At 46.6% G+C, this 14,345-nt stretch overlaps 1 protein-coding gene across 1 annotated transcript in view; it reads left to right on the top strand.

Moving 5' to 3' along the window:
* Nucleotides 1-10,502, top strand: part of rasa4 (RAS p21 protein activator 4) — a 200,756-nt gene extending 190,254 nt beyond the window's left edge. The window contains 5 exon segments of the mRNA XM_080210387.1: nucleotides 1,183-1,320; nucleotides 4,716-4,851; nucleotides 6,124-6,244; nucleotides 7,372-7,433; nucleotides 9,715-10,502. Of these exon segments, the coding sequence (XP_080066513.1) occupies nucleotides 1,183-1,320; nucleotides 4,716-4,851; nucleotides 6,124-6,244; nucleotides 7,372-7,433; nucleotides 9,715-9,842 (585 nt within the window). The 3' untranslated portion in view covers nucleotides 9,843-10,502.
* Nucleotides 10,503-14,345: the final 3,843 nt, after the last annotated feature.

Below are 14,345 nucleotides of genomic sequence, written 5' to 3'. Positions count from 1 at the left end.
AGACACGGGGAGAATGTGCAGATTCCGCACAAACAGTGACCCAAGACTGGAATTGAACCTGGGTCCATGGTGCTGTGAGGCAGCAGTGCTAACCATTGTGCCACCGTGCCGCCCCTCATTGTTCCTCCACTGTCGCTGGGTGAACTTCCTGTGTGGACCCACACCACGTAACTTGAAGTGGTCGGAAAAGGGATTCACCACCACTTTGTCAAGCGCAGTTTGGGATGGGTAATAAATGCTGGTCTAGCTGGGAATGAAAAGAAGTAATATTTAATCTTTACAAATAATCAAAATGCAGTAGAGAGAAAATGGGTAAGAGGCACCACTGGACAAATTAAATGGTTGGCACGGTGATTAGCATTGCTGCCTCACAGCACCAGTGACCTGGATTCAATTCTGACCTCAGGCGACTGTCTATTTGGAGACTGCACATTCTCCCTATGTCTGCGTGGGTTTCCTCCGGGTGCTCCAGTTTCTTCCCACTCTCTAAAGATGTGCAGGTTAGGTTGATTGGCCATGCTAAATTGCCTCTTCATGTCAGGGGAACTAGCAGGGTAAATACATGGGGTTACGGGGATAGGGTGGGGTTGTTGGTGCAGGCTCAATGGGCTGAATAGCCTCTTTTCTGCACTGTAGGGATTCTATGAAATTATTAATCTTTTAAAAGTATATTTTTGATGAAGATTTTTCCCATTTTTACAACACCACAAATCCTTCAGGTTTGGTACAGTACGACATAATCATTTTCCCACCTAACACACAGAGAGAGACAACAAGCCCCAGTTGGTTTGGATTATTCATTATTCATCACAAACAGCACCTCCAAAGATACAAATAATGAAAAAATGTTTCAGAGACTGGGGGAAAGCAGGATAACAAGAATGGTGTTTTGAGTATTGTAGCTCTGTAATTTTGTCATTCTGATTTGTCATGTCGCAAATTTAGATTCTAGAGATTGGGTGAGTAGAAATTTCCTCAAATTAAATATTCAGAAGCCCCCAGACCATTTTCCTTTAAAATGGAGTTCTGAATGGCAACAGGTTCTGTGGCCTTGCCCCCGTCCCCCCACTGACCACACATTGGATAAGACAGCAGAGAGAGAATCAATGAGATTTAGTAAACCTCAGCCTCTGCTCAAACCAGGCGCCTGGTTCTGAAGACATTGTTTGCTCTATTTTACAGAAGAGTTCATGCATTCCCCTGTCTAAGATCAGAGCAATTGAGAAGGTCGATGAGAAGTGTTTCGGCAGTCCATATGTCATGCAGATTATTTCAACTGACGGCAGAGGACAATTTGAAATAATGTATTTACAGTGCAAGGTATGTGGAACTCTGCTGATCCCTTTAAAAGAACTCTCCCTGCATGTGAAACATGACCTGTCTCTTTAGGGATCACTCTTTGCGACATGGAATGCCTGTCCGTTTAAGGATCCCTTGTTACGTGTGGAACATGGCCTGTCCCTTTAAGGATCCCTTGTTACATGTGGGACATGGCCTGTCCCTTTAAGGATCCCTTGTCACGTGTGGAACATGGCCTGTCCCTTTAAGGATCCCTTGTTACATGTGGAACATGACCTGTCCCTTTAAGGATTCCTTGTTATGTGTGGAACATGGCCTGTCCCTTTAAGGATCCCTTGTTACATGTGGAACATGGCCTGTCCCTTTAAGGATCCCTTGTTACATGTGGAACATGACCTGTCCCTTTAAGGATCCCTTGTTATGTGTGGAACATGGCCTGTCCCTTTAATGATCCCTTGTTACATGTGGAACATGGCCTGCCCCGTTAAAGATTCCTTATTACGTATGCGACGTGGCCTGACCCTTTAAGGATCCCTTGTTACATATGAGATATGGCCAGTCAAATCTCCATTTCATGCAGTGGGACGGGGGAATCCCAGTCACGGGCAAGATCGGAGAATTTCACCAAGGTACTGTACCTCAGAACTGTTCCGTTGTTATCCGTACAGCTACCTTTGTTGTGACTTAAATTAGTGAAAATTGATTAACAATTTCTATCCAGATGTTTCACTATTTCTTCCTTGATGATAGGTTCAAGCATTTTCCCCACTACAGAAGTTAAATTAACCGGCCTATAGTTACCCACCTTTAGTCTCTCTCTTTTTTTAAACAGTGCCTCACATTTGCTGTTTTCCAATCTGTGGGAACCATCCCAAAGTCCAGAAAATTTGGTAAATTACTACAAGTGCTTTTGCCCCACCATTTCTTTAGTACTGTGGGATGCATTCCATCAGGGCCAGGAGATTTGTCTACCTTTAGCCCCACTAGCTTGCCCAGCACTACCTCCTTAATAATCATGAGCGTTTCTAGGTCCTCAGTTGCCATGGCCTCCTTATCATTAATTTTTGGCATGTTATTTGTTTCTTCCACTCTGAAGACTGACACAAAATAGCTGTTCAATGCCTCGGCCATTTCCTCATTCCCCATTATTAAATCCCCCTCTCGAGGATTAATGTTTATCTTAGCCATTCTTTTTCATTTTATATTTATAGAAACTTTTGATATCTGTTTATATATTCTGAGTTAGTTTAATCTTTCTTTTTTATGTAGCTTTTGTTGTGGCTTTCTGTTAACCTTTAAAGATTTCCCAATCTTCTAGTTTCCCACTCGTCTTTGCCACTTTGCATGCATTTTCTTTCAATTTGATACCCTCCTTTATCTCCTAAGATATCCGTGGCTGATTATCCTTTTTCCTACAGTCCTTCCTTATCCCTGATATATAATTTGGCTCAGCACTGTGAAAAATCATTTTGAAAGTCCTCCGCTGTTCCTTAATTGTCCCACCATAAAGTTTTTGCTCCCAGTCTACCTTAGCCAATCCCTCCGTCATCCCATTTTGGTCTCCTTTGTTAAACACAAGACACTGGTATTGGATTTTACCTTCTCACATTCCACCTGTAGAAAAGACCACAGGTTAGACTGGAGCACTGGACAAGGGGGTATTTTATTCAAGGTGTGCATAGCTTCACAGACAGATCTAGACTGACTCCCCAAGCTCCACTCTGCGGGGAGCTAGCCCCTGGGGTCACCTGAGCCGTACTTTTAAAGAGGCAGCGTGCATCCCAACCTATATATAGTCACCCAGTTCACACAGGCATTCTGCACCTCCAGAGACAGGTCACAGAGATGCTGAACCTCGGTGATTCCCAGCCTTTTCCTTGATGCGGAGTGCTAGATTATCATCAAAAGCTTTTGCAGATCATGATGTACTCAAGCTGCTTTAAATTTCTTTTACACGGCTGTGGGAGTCAAATTTGTATATCGACAGGTATTAAAAACTCAGCTATTTCCAGTAGATTATCATAAAAGCATTTCACTCATCTTTTACCTGTCATACGCCTAGAATGAAGCAGATGACATTTACCTCATGAGAAGGAGGATTCTTTTTCCACAGACCACCTGCAGTGCCCTCGTGGACCATCAGTGGTCTGTGGACCACAGGTTGGGAACTACTGCTGTGCCCAGTTCCCCTTTCTTCACCGAGACCCTCTCCCTGGTACCCCTACCCCTCTCCATTCATTCACTGTACAGTTTGATTGACAAGAAATTCTGTATCTGGTATTCCGAGGCGGTCTCTCATCCAAGAACTAACCAGGTCTCAGTCTACTTAGCTGCCACAGTCAGACAGGATCGGGCATTTTCAGATTAATATGGCTGTACATCGACAAGAAATTCTGTCCACCTCCAATTCCGTTAAAGAACATCTACTCCTCCCCCTATTAATTATGTAATACCCCCCCCCTCCTCAGTTGATGATGTCTCCCCATCCCCAGCTAAAACCAACCCCCATTATTGCTCAGAGCAACCAAATTTCACCTGTGGAGACTGAGAAACTGACTTGGGTTTGACATTATAATCTGTATGTGTGGGACTTAGTCCTGCCCCACTCTTCAGTTGTAAGTCCCTTGCTAGGAACAGAGGGATTTCCAACTGAAGTAGAAGGAACATCATCAGTGAAACAGGGGAATAAGAATACAGGTCTAAACTGGTCTTGTATACTTTAAAATGGAACACCAGTGGTCTGAACTGGCCTTGCTTTGCCTGGTTCACCTTCTACCGTGCTGAGATTTGAATGATGTTGGAGCTGCTGACTATTATGCGGCAGACTCAGACAAAACCCCCTTGGACAGAGCTCTTCCTGAATAAACTACCTATCCAGTTCCACATTCCTCAAATACTGCATGTACCCAACAAGTAAAACAAACTCAAATTAACTCAGGGACAAATTAAGAGGGGCAGCCCCCCCCACAAAGGATGGGGGGGGGGGGGAGAACGGCCCAAACAGAAAGCAAAGTCCAAAGGAAACTTAAAACGTTAAATCAAAATGTGATTGTAAGGGTCTATAACACACCCCAGCCCCTGCGGTGCCCAGCGGGCCTCAAATACTGCATCTCCCATCCTTATTTTCTGAAAGTAACCCATCTAATTGGTGCCGTTTCCACATCAGTGCCAGCTGAGTTAACGTGGACGGTGTGAGTGAAGGTGGTAATTGTTGGTGTCGACCCCTTCCCGCCGATTATGTGCGCTGAACCCTGAACCCTGCCTGATCAATTCTGGGTTTTAAATTAACCTTTCCCGTAAGCGGCCCCTGCGAAGGAAACTCAATAACAGCTGGCCTCCGTTGTATCTCCTTAACCTCTTCACCTCCCCTTGCAAATGCAAATTGATTGTGACAGATAATTTCATTTCACGCTCAGAATGTGAATGAACTGAACCAGTGGCTGTCCTCACTCAGAAAATATTGTGTCAGCAACGAGCAAATGCTGAACTCCTACCATCCAGGAGTGTTTAAAGGGGAGAAGTGGAGCTGCTGCCATCAGAAGGAGAAAGCAGGTACTGCAGTTACTGACCTCTCAAACATTTTCTAAGCAGCTTTCTGAAGCAGAGAGATTCGTTCCAAGTGAATAATTTGACTTGCCTGTAATTTAAATGAATGTTTTTTTTTAGTGATATAAAAGGATTAAATTCTTCCATTACAGTGTACACAGTCTCTAAATAACTACACGGTGCAAAGAGTTCATATATCATGTATCATGGCACAGTTCATGTATCATGGCACAGTAAGCCCTAGGGACCCAGGTTTAATTCTGGCCTCAGGTCACTGTCCGTGTGGAGTTTGAACATTCTCCCCATGTCTGTGTGGGTTTCCTCCGGGTGCTCCGGTTTCGTCCCATACTCCAAAGATGTGCAGGTTAGATTGTCCCTTAGTGTCAGAGGGATTAGCAGGGTGAATATGTGGGGTTGTGGGACTAAGGCCTGGGTGGGATTGTTGTTAGTGCACGATGGGCCTTCTGCACTATAGAGACTCTATGTTTTTTTTTCATTTATTATCGGGACATGGGTGTTGCTGGCAGGCCAGCATTTATTACCTATCCCTAACTGTCCTTGGAGGGCTGTGGCTCAGGAGTTACATGTTGGCCAGACCAGGTAAGGATGGCAGATTTCCTTCCCTAGAGGAGATCAGTGGGTTTTTCTCTTAATTGATAATGGTTTCATAGTCATCACACACTTATCCACCACTATGCAGCCAGGAGGAGGTAAGCTTCACAACACAATTGCTGATTCTCTCTATCCCACAGCCCCTCACCTCCTATTCACCTGATCTTTCACACTCTCCCTCCTATACTCTCATTGATTCCCACCCGCTCACTCACTCACTGACTCACTCACCCATACACACATTCACTCACTCACACATTCACTCACTCACTCGCACATTCACTCACTCGCTCACTCACGCATTTGCACATTCACATACATTCACTCGCTCATTCGCTCGCTCACTCACTCATTCGCTCGCTCATTCACTCACTCACTCACTCCACCTCATTATCTCCACCATTCTCCAGGCCGCTCAATGATAAACTCACTCTCATTCCACACACTTGCTGTGAAAGAATGATTCAATACTCAGCAGTGCTTCCTGTGAAAGGAATTGTCTGGATAAACTCCTGTATAAACTCCTGTAGGTGAATACAAGCTCAGAGCACAAACCCTTTAAATGACCTTCTTCTTTTGCCTTATCAGTAAGCTGTGTCATTAGAATGATTCGGACAGGGAGGGTTCCTGAGCACGCGGTGACTCTGGGTGTATTTATTGTTGCAGCTACGGGATGTGACAAGACCCACTTTGGTGTGACACTCCAGGAGTGGAACGACCCGCTCAATCCCGATCTTGAATCCCACCTGATTTACAGACAGCTCCTGGCAGCTCGGGATTCATTAACGTGAGTGTCTCCGAGGAAAGAGTGTCATTGAGGAATTGGCAGTGCCTTATTCAACCTCAGGTCTTCCTGGATCAAGCAGCATCTCTCACCTTACGGGAATGATTGGCCAACTGCTTTGCCAGGACAGTGCCAAGGTTGTTCTGGAGTCAACCACCTGGGCATGGGCAGGAGCTTCCTGAGCTAGGCAGGGGGGAGGGGAAGGGGAAATCATTCAATGTTCTCTCTGCTCTTGTGAAGGGGCCTGTCTCCCTGTCATGATTAGAATGAAGCTGACTAGCGAGTACTGCCTGACACAGGTCCACGTCTCAGTAGCAACGTCAGTCACTGGGCAGTCATCGTGTAGGAATATGGACAATCTGTATAGACTATGTCTGTATAGAAGCCCGAACAACATCAGTTACACTGTTGGGCAGCAGGATGGCACAGTGGCTAGTGCTGCCTCACAGCATCAGGGACCCAGGTTCAATTCCAGCCTTGGGTCACTGTCTGTGTGGAGCTTGCACATTCTTCCTGTGTCTGTGTGGGCTTTCTCCGGGTGCTCCGGTTTCCCCCCACGCTCCAAAGAGGTGCGGATTAAGTAGATTGGCCACACTAAGTTGCCCCTTAATGTCCCAAGCTGTGTAGGTTAGGGGGATTAGTGGGGTAAATGTGTAGAGTTACAGTGATAGGGCCTGGGTAAGATACTTTGTCAGAGAGTCAATGCTGACTCGAGGGGCTAAATGGCCTTCTCCTGCACTGTAGACATTCTGTTACTTGTCCTGTGAAGATAGCAATGGCACTTCAGAGGTAGGACTGTTGGTGTAGACTGGATTGATAGTCAGACAAGACCAAGGTAAGGAGGGCAGATTCCCTCGAGAGGCTGTTAGTGAAACCAGCTTGATTTTAATTACAACCCAGTTGCTTCATTGTCTCTGTTAATGATCCCAACATTTAGATTTCTGGATTTTAAATTGAATTCACATTCTCAAAGTGCCCTGGGCAGATCTTAATTCTTATGCTTGATTATCAGTCCAGTAACAAAACCACTACCAAACATGTAACGAGCATCCTGAATGTTTTAATGTCAAGGTTAGCTTATAATTTAATTTAGTGTTTTGTTACGTAACAGTTTTCCTATTTGTTGATAGGGAAAAGTACCTGGAATATAAAGAGAAGAGCAGCGTCACAGCCCCGGAAAACACGGATGAAGGTACGTCACTCTGAGAACCCGTTCCCCAATTACAGCAAAGTTTAAAGTTTATTTATTAGTGTGGCATTAACACTGCAAAGAAGTTACTGTGAAAATCCCCCAGTTGCCACAGTCTGGTGCCTGTTCGGGTACACTGAGGGAGAATTTATCATGGCCAATCCACCTAACCAGCATGTCTTTCGGAGTAGGGATGTGGGCTGAAATCCTTCATCAAATGGGCTAGTATTGTGTTACTAATGCAGTGTGTGGATGCCCCGTTTGAACTCCCACGGTTTTACATTGAACATCTAATTATAAACGGTTATTTATTACTCATTGCCCTTTTCTACATTCCACACCTCTTTTTCCCACTTTGTCCTCATCCGCACAGACATCCTGAACCGACGGAACAAGGACAAAAGTCCGAGTCTCCTCCAGCACAACACCTGAGGATTTGTTACCTGTCTGACTCGCAGACACACCCTCTGCCCCGGAATTCTTACTCCCAGCAAATTCTCCACTCTTAAACTTTGTGATGTATTGGGCGGCAGCGCCTGGGTTCAGGGATGGCGTCTGCTCAGGATCACAGTTTCTGTCATGGGTCACCACCGGACTGGGCAGGTTGATTCCCAACTCCCAGATCCTGTCCCGGGAGGCAGGGGGACCCAGAGTCCAGGATTTGTTCCCTTTCCTTCTCCGACACCATGAAGACTTTGACTCAAAGTATGACCCAGCTCGAGGGACAGCCGTAGCCTGCTCATCACCAGATTTACAATCCACCTCGAGGATACGCTCTGTTGCAAAGACATAGTGCATCAGCCAATACGCTCTTACTCTCTCACAGCTCTCTGAATTCACAACCAAATTCCGACTGCCAGCACTGCTGCCTCACAGCGCCAAGGACCCGGGTTCGATTCCCGGCTTGGGTCACCGTCTGTGCAGAGTCTGCACATTCTCCCCGTGTCTGCGTGGGCTTCCTCCCTCAGTCCGAAAGATGTGCTGGTTAGATGCATTGGCCATGCTAAATTCTCCCTCAGTGTACCCAAACAGGCACAGGAGTGTGGCAACTAGGGGATTTTCGCAGTAACTTCACTGCGATGTTAATGTTAACCTACTTGTGACACCAATAAACAAACTTCAAAACATTAACTTCCTGCTCACTAGAATGAGTTTCTATTCAGTTGCTGACTGTTAACTGCCACTGGGAGGAAGTTTCTGTCTTGTGTTTTGCCGTTTTTAAGGTTCTAAGTAAAATGCAGAAACGTTAAGCTAAATCTCAGTCAGAGTTGACTCTCCCAATACTTACCAGATCATTCCCACTTTCACACCTAATTCCCAATCTGTAGGTTCTGTTTCTGATGCACTTCATTTCTGACCACAATATCTGAGCGAGGTAATCGTGGATTTTAAAAACATGTTGGTTTTAAAAAGGAGGGACATGGGGAATTTTTTATATGGGGTGCAATGTCAGCTTGGACCTTGTGTGTGTCTCTTTGGGGGGGGACCATGGATTGGATCCAGTTTGAATTGGTTTTTGGAATAAGCGAGGAGATAAGAACTTGGAGCAGGAGTAGGCCATCTGACCCCTCTAGCCTGCTCCGTCATTCAATAAGATCATGGCTGATCTTATCGTGGACTCGGCTCCACTTGCCCGCCCGCTCACCGTAACCTTTTCTGTTCAAACATTTATCCATCCTTGCCTTAAAAACCTTCAATGAGGTAGCCTCAACTGCTTCACTGGGCAGGGATTTCCACAGACTCACAACTCTTTGTGTGAAGAAGTTCCTCCTCAACTCCGTCCTATATCCGCTGCCCCTTATTTTGAGACCATGCCCTCTAGTTCTAGTTTCACCCGCCAGTGGGAATGGATTAGGATTTGCCTGGTCCGCTCTGCACATGGGCTTTGTAATTTTAAGAATGGAGTAAAATTTTTAAAAAAACAAGGAATTTCGTGGATTTGAAATCCCAGGAAAGAATGTGTTCAGCCAGAATGATAACCGATCTGTCCTGCACTCGTTTCTTGGGCACAGTGATAATAAATTGAACTATGGGAGATCTTGCTCCTAATCATCATACACTTTCGGAAATTTGTCAGGAAATTTGTCTTTCAGGGATCCCAGGTAGCTCCCTAAGAGGGCTGGATGTTAGATCCCCTTGCTCATGTTAATAATCAGCCTAACCCCCAGGTGAGAAGGCCTCTGGTAAGTTATGATGAGCAGTACCAGGTGAGCACAGGGCGTGAGTGTGCCTCTTGCTAGGGTTGATGCAGAACTCTCTTTCCTAGTCCGTCTCTCCTTTGCAGGGATCGATCAGCCGGATATTCCAAACCAACTGTTCCAAGTCATCCAGGATCTGGAAAAGGCTCATCGGAACTTTGAACGCTGGGAAATGTCAAAGGTCAAAAACGTCTCTCTGGACCTGCTCACATAACTTCACCAGAAAGAGTGAATGGATTTCCGCTGGTTGGTTCAATGTCAGCATCTATTTCTTAATGACATTAGTCACAATCCCTTCCTGCATCCTCCTCCCGCCCAGATATTTCTCTTGTTTTGAATTATGCAAAACATAGTCCGTGGCAAAAAAAATGTAAATGTGTATTTCCTGTAATTAATCTTTTAAACTGTTTGTAAATGTTATTTGAGTCTCAGTGCATGGTTCATGTTGACTGAGAGGATTGCAGTTTGCAATGGACAGAGAGTTGGGCCGACTCCAGAGTGAAGCCTCTTCCAGCCAGCAGCTCCTCAGGTTCTATAATAGGCAACAGAAGCTGAAATAATCAGACAACCAACATCAAACTACAGCACACACTTCATTCTGAGGGACGATACCTATATGAAGAGTGTGATTGGACAAATCAAAGGGTCCTACACCAAATTTTACACTCAGATTTGGATATTCTTCATTCCACTTCCAGAGATCTCTTTAACACAGGGATGTGTACATCTGTGAATACTCTCCACAGGGATCCCATCTACCTGGGAATCTCCTCCTCCCCTCAGGTAACATCTGCCCTCCTCTCCTGTGAAGAAGGACCGGAACCCCCCTCCTCCCCAGGGACAGAGGGAACCCCCCTCCCCTCTCCAGGGAAAGAGGGAAGCCCCCCTCCCCTCCCCTCCCCTCTCCAGGGAAAGAGGGAAGCCCCCCTCCCCTCCCCTCCCCAGGGACAGAGGGAACCCCCCTCCCCTCTCCAGGGAAAGAGGGAAGCCCCCCTCCCCTCCCCTCCCCTCTCCAGGGACAGAGGGAAGCTCCCCTCCCCTCCCCAGGGACAGAGGGAACCCCCCCTCCCCTCCTCAGGGACAGAGGGAACCCCCCCCTCCCCTCCCCAGGGACAGAGGGAACCCCCCCTCCCCTCCCCAGGGACAGAGGGAACCCCCCCTCCCCTCCCCAGGGACAGAGGGAACCCCCCCTCCCCTCCCCAGGGACAGAGGGAACCCCCCCTCCCCTCCCCAGGGACAGAGGGAACCCCCCCTCCCCTCCCCAGGGACAGAGGGAACCCCCCCTCCCCTCCCCAGGGACAGAGGGAACCCCCCCTCCCCTCCCCAGGGACAGAGGGAAGCCCCCCTCCCCTCCCCAGGGACAGAGGGAACCCCCCTCCCCTCCCCTCCCCTCCCCAGGGACAGAGGGAAGCCCCCCCTCCTCTCCCCAGGGACAGAGGGAACCCCTCTCCCCTCCCCAGGGACAGAGGGAACCACCCCCGCCTCCTTTCCTTGGGATAGAGGGATCTCTGAGGATAAAGGTGATGAACCCACTTTGTGTTTCTCTCCTGGCTGCTAAAATCTCAGCAGGTCTGACAGCATCTGTGGAGAGAGAATAGAGCCAGTGTTTTGAGTCTGGGTGACCTCTCATCAGAGATTTACCAGGATGGAGCCTGGGCTGGAGAGTTTTAGTTATGAAGAGAGATTAGATAGACTTGGGGTTGTTTTTCTTGAAGCAGAGAAGACTGAGGAGGAATGTGATTGAGATGTATAAAATTATGAGAGGCGTAGATAGACAGGAAGAAACTTTTCCCCTTGGTGGAGAGATCAATGACTAAGGGACACAGATTTAAGGTAAGGGACTGGAGGTTAAGAGGGGTTGTGAGGAAAAGCCTTTTTACCCAGAGGGTAGTGGGAGTTTGGAACTCACTGCCTGAAAGGGTGGTGGAGGCAGAAACACTCATAACATTTAAGAGGTGTTTAGATGTGCACTTGCAAAGCCAAGGTGTACATAACCAAGGGGCCCAGTGCTGGGAAATGGGATTAGAATGGTTAGGTGTTTGGCTTTGACTGGTACAGATGCGATGGGCCGAAGGGCCTTTTTCTGTGCTGTATCTATAGGCAGCATTTTACAGCCTCACTCGAACGAGACCAGAAATTCCCACCCGAGGTTAACGGAGATTTCCGTCACTGGACCCTCACCCCCTCCGATTCTGTGGGGGGCCAGATGGTAAAGTCCCGGCGTACGACCTTATTCAATGGTAAAAATTATCCATGGACGTTGGGTAAAACCAGTGTGGCTTGGCAATACTGCCCTCTGCTGGGATAATTGTCTTACCACCACCCGCCCCCCCCCACCCCACCCCCGAGATTGGAGATAGAGATTGAATAGAACATAGAACAGTACGGGCCCTTCGACCCTTGATGTTGTGCCGAGCTATGTTTGAACCCAAGATCAAGCTATCCCACTTCCTATCATTCTGGTGTGCTCCATGTGCCTATCCAATAACCGCTTGAAAGTTCCTAAAGTGTCCGACTCCACTATCACAGCAGGCAGTTCATTCCGCACCCCAACCACTCTCTGAGTAAAGAATCTACCTCGGACATCCCTCCTATATCTCCCACCGTGAACCTTAAAGTTATGCCCCCTAGTAACAGCTACAACAGATTGAGGTTCAGATCGAGTATCAGAGGGAGCTGAGCACCTGTGAAGCGTATGAAAGGGACAAAAACTGAAACTGGACCCACTCTCTTCACTATTATATACAATCTTGTGCTCTCTTCAATCCTGTACACCCACTATAGCTCTCATTACTCATCGGTACAGTATTTCGAGACCATCCAGTCACAGAAATCTGAGAGTGCACGTACTGTTACATTTTATAGTGAATTCTCACAGCCACAATGTCTTCTACATTTACACTTGCCATTAAAATGTTACAGATATACATGTAAGCGATCCTATCTTATGAAATACACATATTTCATTCATACAATGGAGAATGTTGTCTTAGCCCCTACGCTATCCTGGAATAGGCATCATCATCTGTAAGACTCTAGCACATGCTTAAGGAGCCACTGCCAGCCTCTGCTCCCTTGCACTCTTGATGTGGAGATGCCGGCGTTGGACTGGGGTAAATACAGTCAGAAGTCTCACAACACCAGGTTAAAGTCCAACGAGTTTATTTGATAGTAAACACCACTAGCTTTCGGAAACACTGTTCCTTTGTCAGGAAACTTTCCACTCACCTGACGAAGGAACACCATTTCCAAAAGCTTGTGGGTTTACTATCAAATAAACTTGTTGGACTTTAACCTGGTGTTGTGAGACTCCTTTCTTGCACTCTACCAGACATTTAGAAGCTGTACTTTACTATCCAGCCTGGGACTGTTTCATTATCTGTTATATTCAACTGTACATTTTGTTGGCCCCTACAATAAATAACCATATACATGTTAAAATTCTACCCATACGCTGCAATAGATTACAATACCATGGCCGTTACTAGTATCTGAACAAACTCTGCTATACCTAGCCCTCTAGATCAGTATCCCCCAAACCATTCCAGTGCCCTACAATGTGGGATTGTTCTGTGCCCTCTCTTACTGACAGTATCTGAGAGTCTAGAATGTTCAACAGTGACAGAGCTTTTCAATAACCAACAACACTCAATCTTAACCTTCAGTAACTAACACTCAATCTTAACCTTTAGTAACTAACACTTGACCTTAAACTCCAATAACTAACACCTTATCTCTACCTCCTCACGAGTCCATTACATAAGTTAAAGGTGGAATGAACTAGATCAGCTCTTGGGGAACATTGTTATACCAAATGATTGATGTTACAATGGCTATTTCTCAATGGATAAATGCATAGTCATGGATAACAGTAGCCTGGGACATTAGTATCTGACCATGATCCAATGAGATGCCTAAGCAATCCGGAATAACCATAAAACTTGTATAAATGAATACTTCGAAAAAAAATGGACACTTTCAAAAAAACTGAGCATTTCAAGAGCGAGTCCAGAGAAATGTAAAGGTGCACAGTGCAAAAAACACTCTGAAAGAATGGACGCTCCCAAACTGACAAACTACCGATAGTCTTCAACCTCATTCCCCATGTTAAAACCTGAGTCACTAAGCTGCTGTATCTGGAAGTGTTAATGAGTCAGGTTCGCTGGTGTTTGCTGTTCCAGCTTTGTTTCTGTTCTGCCTCCAAACTCTTGTGAGTACGATGTGTGCAGAGCACAGCAGCTCAGTTGTGTGAAAGAAATGTTTTTTTTTTGTGGACAGTTTGGTGATCTGTTTCCCAGCGAGCAGTGTGTTGCTGGCGTCTTTCCATCTGTGAGCGATGATGGGGTGCCCAGCAAACAACCCATTTAACTGGGGTGCCTGGATTTACTGGTTGATGTGAAGACCCCGGTGCCCGGGTGTGGAGCTGCCCAGTGTCACGGCGGGTCGCTGTTTTTGACGTGGGTGCCTGTTGTCGAGCTGCTGTAGCCACTGGTTGTCATGGCGACGCACGCCGGCCCACCGGAATTATCACCATCTCTCTCTCTCTTTGGCCAGCTGGTGACGCCCAGCAGCGTTCATGTTGTCAGGGAAACCACTTGGGCACAGACGCTGCTGTGCCCCAGAGATGGAGCAGTTTCTCTGCTGCAGTGGATGCTGGGTAAAGCATCCGCCATTTTACAGTAAGATTGTACAGGGCATTGACTTTCCAGAATGAGCA

Source organism: Carcharhinus amblyrhynchos, chromosome 23 (genome assembly GCF_965287045.1).
Source record: "Carcharhinus amblyrhynchos chromosome 23, sCarAmb.v2.hapA, whole genome shotgun sequence".
Lineage (NCBI taxonomy): Eukaryota > Metazoa > Chordata > Chondrichthyes > Carcharhiniformes > Carcharhinidae > Carcharhinus > Carcharhinus amblyrhynchos.
This window is presented reverse-complemented; position numbering and strand designations above follow the sequence as displayed.